We start from the raw sequence: 7399 nt of genomic DNA on the forward strand, positions 1-7399 counted from the left end.
ATGAGAACCAATTTGGGAGCAAATTGTGGTGTGTTTAATATTAATACCAATACTATTCTTAATAAAATAAACATAACACAATAGTACAATGACAAGCTCGCTCAAATGGGCGCAAACTGAATCTTCCGCTGTATATTGTCAGCTTCTCACTCGGGATAAATGAAATCTGACTCCTGCTGCTGGTCTGTGCTCAGTTCAATTTTTAATTGTAGTATCTGTTCTCTAACTGAGCGAAATTATTTGTATTACTATAAAACTATCAAAACGATATCAATACATATGACTCTTTATGATTTCATACAGCTATATCTGCAAGTCTTGAAATCATATCCGGGAGTTAAGTCAAGTAAATTCAAGTAAAATCACAAGCTTTGCTTATCCCGTGCGAATGTGCCACGCAAAACTCAGATGTGGGGGAGTAATTTCTAAATCACAGAGGTCCCTAGATAATACTAATCCTGTGCAAATAGGGCTTAAGTCATCCATTTTATGCAACGTATATGAAGTTTTTTTTGTCATGTTGTAATTGTATTTTTTTTCTTTCTTAGCCAAAGAAGCTTGGCTTTACTCACTTCAGACAACTGAGAAAGCTCAGGATGGACGAATCAGCAGATTACATCTGCCCCATGGATACAGGAACCCCACCAGTCCTTAGTGGGACACCAAAGCGGCCTTACGCAAGCTTCAGGGGCATCAGCCCTATCCTGGCCAGAGACTCAGACAGACTTGAGCAGGTTGGGTCTAAGAGCTGATTCACTGCTTCTTCAATTCAACCACTCTTAGTCAAACAATGCGACGCTTACTGCCACTAAGACCATAACATGCCAGGTCTGCAGTAACTTCATCCTGTTGTTTGAACCTCAGCATTAACAAGCAGGAAAAGCCCAGAACTGATGTCATCTGGTTATGATGAAAAAGCCCCATGCCCTAACCCATCAGAAAATATTATTAAAGGAACTGTATGTAAGAAATATATTTTAATTAATCATAAAATGGCCCTGATATGTCACTAGACATTAAGAAATCATGTTAATTTCAAATACTTATATCAACTGACAACAGTAGTCCGGCCAGGGTATTGTCATTTAAAAGTTGTTGTTGCAGCCCTCAACTGATGTTAATGTTGGCATGTTGTGTTTTGGCCTGAAGCTCCGCCCTCCACCTATCTACCAATCACAAAGTCAGTAGTGTTACCACAGCTGCAGCTACAAATGTTCCTGCAGGATCCTGCAGCCTATCTGGCAACCTCGAGTCATGGGGGAGGGGGAGAGGGGATAATGATTGCAGTACCAGTTTTGACCACAATCTTATATACAATTCCTTTAATAATAATATTTAGGTAGTTCCAATATCACCTTGGAGGCTTTTTTTTTTTTTTTTACTAAAAGTATTTATTCCTATCCCTGGCACAAAAATTAGTTTTTGGTCTGTATATACATATACCTTTTTTCAGTGCGGACAAAAAATCTGCTTATTTGTCCACATAAAAATCATTTTGAATTGTCCAATAAACTATTTCATTTTTCTCTCCAAGTCTCTATGTCATGATATGAACTGACCCTTTGAAAACACTGCAGCTTTATTGAAATTATGCAGTATAAGATAAACTGCTGACACTTTAAAAATCCTGTTCCATCTTTAATGAGTAAATACATAGGAACTAATGAGTAAAGCAATATTAGCATTATGTATGTAACCCTGAAACCTTAAAAAGGGAAATGTATGCTGTCTCAGTAGCTGATGCTATGGAAACATGGCCCAGGTGTGACGGTATAGGGATACCACTTTAGCACTTTTTTATGCCTGATACCAATATTGCAACCTTGAGCATCTGCCTATACCATTGCAAATTTGCTTCTAGTACTAATTACTAGTTTATTTGCTACTATAGCTATACCTCACTAATTATACACTACTTCATTATAAATAAAGAGACACATACAGAAGACACAGGACATAATATACTTGACCTTCTGTGCTTATATAATTTTTGTAACAACCATGGATAACATGCAGTGTCGGATTTGGATTGATCCTGACTGACCAATACCAATTCCAATACAAGAACTGCAAGCAGTTGTACGGGGCCAAGCCCCAGAAGGGGCTTTCGCCGAACGCAGAGCGACCTTTAAAAGACCGCCCCCCACGGGACTCGAACCCATAACCTCCAGGCGCTGGGTCCATCGCTCATCTCGTTGCGCCACCGGCCGGGCTTGTGTTCAAACACCTGCTGAAGTTCCATAGTTCTAATGAGAGTCGACTCAAAATGAAGATTTTTTTCAAATAAATGCACAGCAATTAATATTTAAAAAGTTCTGTTTATATCAATCTCAGAATGACTCAACGTCTGGAACAGAAGCACATTTTGCAAATAACCAATTGGCATGCTAAGCTAACTAGCATAAAAACACAAACACAGGAAGGGTCAACTTCAGTGACAAATATCTCAGGAACGGTAGCGAATATCAAAAATCCGTTCAGTCATTTCTGTGCGGCTCAGTCCGACGATCATCTGAGACAAATTTGGACAAAATTGGATAAAATTTGTAGGAGGAGTAGCGAAAAAAACTGTTTTTCACTTGTTTAAATATGGCGGACAGTAACATGTTTGGAAAATGACAAATGATATATCTTCGGAATCTGCATAGGCCAGGGAACGAAATGACATAAATTATATCAAATTTGGACAAAGTGTTCAAAAGTTATAAACGTTTTAGCATAAATTCCTATATCTCTGGAACGCTAGGTGGCGCTGTTCTGAAACTTCTCAGGTACGTTTGGGACATGCTGACGGTCACGCATACCAAATTTTGTGCAGATATGTCAAATATTTCAAAAGATATCACATTTTATGACAAAAATCCAAATTGCGGTCACGTGGTTCATTCGATCCTAACATATCCGGTATCACCGGATTCGGCATGTCACGCGGAATCCATAGATATCATTTATATGATTTTCTGATAAAGCGTTCAGAAGTTATAGGCAAAAATAGCCTTTTTTCATATCTTATGACCCCTAGGTGGCGCTGTTCCCAACTTTGGCATGTACCCTCAGATCATGGGTGTGATGAAGTGTACCAATTTTCGTTTTTATTTGTTTAAAGTTTGGCCGAGATACAGCCTCAGAACCAAATTTGGGGCAACCTCATTGAGTTCATGACATCATAACTTTTGAACAAAGAAGAATAAAAAAAATCTGTTAAGTCATGTCTGTGCAGCTCAGTCCAAAGATTATTTTTCTCAAATTTGAACAAAATCGGACAAACTTTGAAGAAGGAGTAGCAAAAAAACTGAATACTGTACTTTTCAAAATGGCCGTTACTGTAATGGGAGGAGCCTTAATGTAAGATAATGAATGTGATCAACATGAGGAGAGAAATCAGGTGTACTAAGTTTCATTTCTCTGTATCAAAGGGTTCAAAAGTTATAACAGTTTAAATGTTGAATATTTGGACTGGTGGTGGCGCTATAGAGTTGGTTGTAGAGACTCCAAATTTGGAGCAATTACTTTTCATAAGCATCACTACAAGTGTGCCAAATTTCATCATTTTCCTACTTACGGTTCATAGGGCTGCCATAGGAACCCAGTGGGAAGAAAAAGAATAATAATAATAATAATAATAATAATAATAATAATAAATATAGCTGCAAGCAGCGATTGCGGGGCCAAGCCTAAGATGCGGCAGTAGCGCAATGCAGAGCCAGAAGGAAAAAAAATGGCAGAAATAGAATGTACTTGAGTAATAGATAGGTTCAGAAGTATAGTTAGGATGAACTAAAAATTAACAGAAGTTCAGATGAACAAAATTATTAAAAACGCACTTATTTCTAATCCAAGAGGAAGAAAGATAAGTACAACACTTACTCTGATAATAAAGGAATCGAAATAACACATTGCACAACATTTTATAAAATTGCCCTCCACGGGATTCGAACCCTATATCTCTGGGTCCGGAGTCTGTCGCTTATCCTGTTGCGCCACTGGGGAGGCACTCTTTTACAAACCTGCAGAGGTCTGCTAACCAATTAGCATGCTAAGCTAACTAGCATAAAGGCAAAAACACAGGCAAGGTCAACTTCAGAGACTGATTTCTCAGAAACGGTAGCGAATATCAAAAATCTGTTCAGTCATTTCTGTGCGGCTCGGTCTGAAGATCATCTGAGCCAATTTTGGACAGAATTGGACAGATTTTGAAGGAGGAGTAGCAAAAAAACAGTTTTTCATTAGTTTTAATATGGTGGACAGTCACATGTTTGGAAAATGACAAATGAGACATTGGCGGAATCTGCATAAACCAGGGAACAAAATGACATAAATTACATCAAATTTGGACAAAGGTTTCAAAAGTTATAAATGTTTTAGCAAAAAATCTTATATCTCTGGAACACTAGGTGGCGCTATTCTGAAACTTCTCAGGTACGTTTGGGACATGCTATCGGTCAAGCATACGAGATTTTGTGCAGATATGTCCAATATTTCAAAAGATATAGCAGTTTATGACAAAATTCAAAATGGCGGTCACGTGGTTCATCCAATCCTGACATATCCGGTATCGCCAGATTCGGCATGACACGGGGAATCCAAAGACACCAGGATTATGATTTTCTGACAATGCGTTCAGAAGTTATGGGCAAAAATAGCCTTTTTTCATATCTCATGACCCCTAGGTGGCGCTGTTCCCAACTTTGGCATGGACCCTCAGATCATGGGTCTGATGAAGCGTACCAATTTTCATTTCGATTGATCAAAGTTTGGCCGAGATACAGCCTCAGAACCAAATTTGGGTCGACCTTGTTAAGTTCATAACATCATAACTTTTGAATAAAGATGAATAAAAAAAATCTGTTTTGTCATTTATATTTGGCTCAGTCCAAAGATCATTTCATTCAAATTTGAACAAAATTGGACAAACTTTGAAGGAGGAGTAGAGGAAAAACTAAATACTGTACTTTTCAAAATGGCCGTTACTGTAATGGGCGGAGCCTTAATGTAAGACATAGACTGAGATCACAATAATGAGAGGAATCTATTGTACTAAGTTTCATTTTCCTACTACAAAGGGTTCAAAAGTTATAGCAGTTTCAATGTTGTATTTTTGAACTGGTGGTGGCGCTATGGAGTTGGTTGTAGAAACTCCAAATTTGGTCCAATTATTTTTAATGAGCATCTTTACAAGTGTGCTAATTTTCATCATTTTCCTACTTATGGTTCATAGGGCTGCCATAGGAACCCAGTGGGGAGGAAGAATAATAATAATAAATATAGCTGCTAGCAGCAATTGCGGGGCCAAGCCCATTATGGCTCTTCTTGGCTTTTTTTGGACTTTGGATATTATTAGGAAACTTTTTTACATTGCCTAATTCACATGCTTAAACAACATAACTTAACTTTACTTACTACACATTGAATTTGACCAATCAATCTTCAAAGCTTTAGCCTGTTGCTTTAAACAGCAGACCACTCATACTTTGGTTTGTTTAATTTTATAAAGGCTTGAGATTTCGAAGGCAGAACTGCAGCTTTTGCCACTAAATGACAACATTACACACATTTTTATAAAGCTGTCCCCCATGGGACTCGAACCCATAACCTCACAATCCGGTGTCTGACACTCATCTCATTGCGCCACAGGGAAGACATGTGTTCATTGACATGCCATAGGTCCATAGTTAAAATTAGAAATTAACTCAAAATTAAGATTTTTGGATTTAATGAACAACATTATATATTTTTTTGTGAAAAATTGGATGAAATCATTCTTAGAAGTAATTAATGTCTGGAACGGAAGAACATTTTTGCAAATAACCATTTAGAATGCTAAGCTAATTAGCATAAAGACACAAACACAGGCAAGTTCAACTTCAGAGGTGGATTTCTCCGGAACGGTAGCGAATATGAAAAATCTGTTCAGTCATTTCTGTGCGGCTCACTCCATATTTAATGTGAGCCAATTTTGAACAAAATTGGACAAAATTTGAAGGAGGAGTAGCGAAAAAACTGTTTTTCACTTGATTCAATATGGCGCACAGTCACATGTTTGGAAAATGACAAATGAGACATCGTCGAAATCTGCAAAACCCAGAGAACAAAATGACATACATTATATAGAATATAGATAATGTTTTCAAAAGTTATAAACATTTTAGCAAAAAATCGTATATCTCTGGAACACTAGGTGGCGCTATTCTGAAACTTCTCATGTACATTCGGGACATGATGACGGTCATGCATACCAAATTGTGTGCAGATATGTCAAATATTATAAAAGATATCACATTTTATGACAAAATTCAAAATGGCGGTCACGTGGTTCATCCGATCCTAACATATCTTATATCACCAGATTCAGCATGACACGAGGAATCCATAGACACCAATATTATGATTTTCTGACAAACCGTTCGGATGTTATGGGCAAAAATAGCCTTTTTTCATATCTCATGACCCCTAGGTGGCGCTGTTCCCAACTTTGGCATGGATCCTCAGATTATGGGTCTGATGAAGCATACCAATTTTCGTTTCGATTGGTCAAAGTTTGGCCGAGATACAGCCTCAGAACCAATTTTGGGTCAACCTCGTTAACTTCGAGACATCATAACTTTTTTTTTTTCCAAGGGTCCAAAAAATTCTGTTCAGTCATTTCTGTGCGGCTCAGTCCAAATATTCTCTCTGCCAAGTTTGGACAAAATTAGACAAATTTTGAAGGAGGAGTAGCGAAAAAACTGAATACTGTACTTTTTAAAATGGCCATTACTGTAATGGGCGGAGTCTTAATGTAAGATATTAAATTTGATCAGCATGATGAGAGGAATCAGGTGTACTAAGTGGCATTTTTCTACCTCAAAGGGTTCAAAAGTTATAACAGTTTCAATGTTTAATTTTTGGACTGGTGGTGGCGCTATGGAGTTGGTCTTAGAGACTCCAAATTTGGTCCATTTACTATTGATGACTATCTCTACAAGTGTGCCAAATTTCATCATTTTCCTACTTACGGTTCATAGGGCTGCCATTGACTCCCATAGGGAGGAAGAATAATAATAATAAATATAGCTGCAAGCAGCGATTACGGGGCCAAGCCTAAGATGCGGCAGTAGCGCAATGCAGAGCCAGAAGGAAAAAAATGGCAGAAATAGACTGTACTTGAGTAATAGATAGGTTCAGAAGTATAGTTAGGATGAACTAAAAATGAACAGAAGTTCAGATGAACAAAATTAACAAAAACGCACTTATTTCTAATCCAAGAGGAAGAAAGATAAGTACAACACTTACTCTGATAATAAAGGAATCGAAATAACACATTGCACAACATTTTATAAAATTGCCCTCCACGGGATTCGAACCCTATATCTCTGGGTCCGGAGTCTGTCGCTTATCCTGTTGCGCCACTGGGGAGGCA

The 7399-nt window shown here is 37.8% G+C and overlaps 1 protein-coding gene across 3 annotated transcripts in view; it reads left to right on the top strand.

Annotated features, from left to right (window-relative positions):
- The window catches only part of ppfibp2a (PPFIA binding protein 2a), a 48776-nt gene extending 47214 nt beyond the window's left edge, over nucleotides 1–1562 (top strand). For all 3 annotated transcript variants that reach the window (XM_067419275.1, XM_067419276.1, XM_067419277.1), the window contains one exon: nucleotides 549–1562. In XM_067419275.1, the coding sequence (XP_067275376.1) occupies nucleotides 549–752 (204 nt within the window). In that variant the 3' untranslated portion in view covers nucleotides 753–1562. The remainder of the gene's footprint in view (nucleotides 1–548) is intronic.
- Nucleotides 1563–7399: the final 5837 nt, after the last annotated feature.

The sequence above is a fragment of the Pseudorasbora parva genome, chromosome 16 (assembly GCF_024679245.1).
Source record: "Pseudorasbora parva isolate DD20220531a chromosome 16, ASM2467924v1, whole genome shotgun sequence".
NCBI lineage: Eukaryota > Metazoa > Chordata > Actinopteri > Cypriniformes > Gobionidae > Pseudorasbora > Pseudorasbora parva.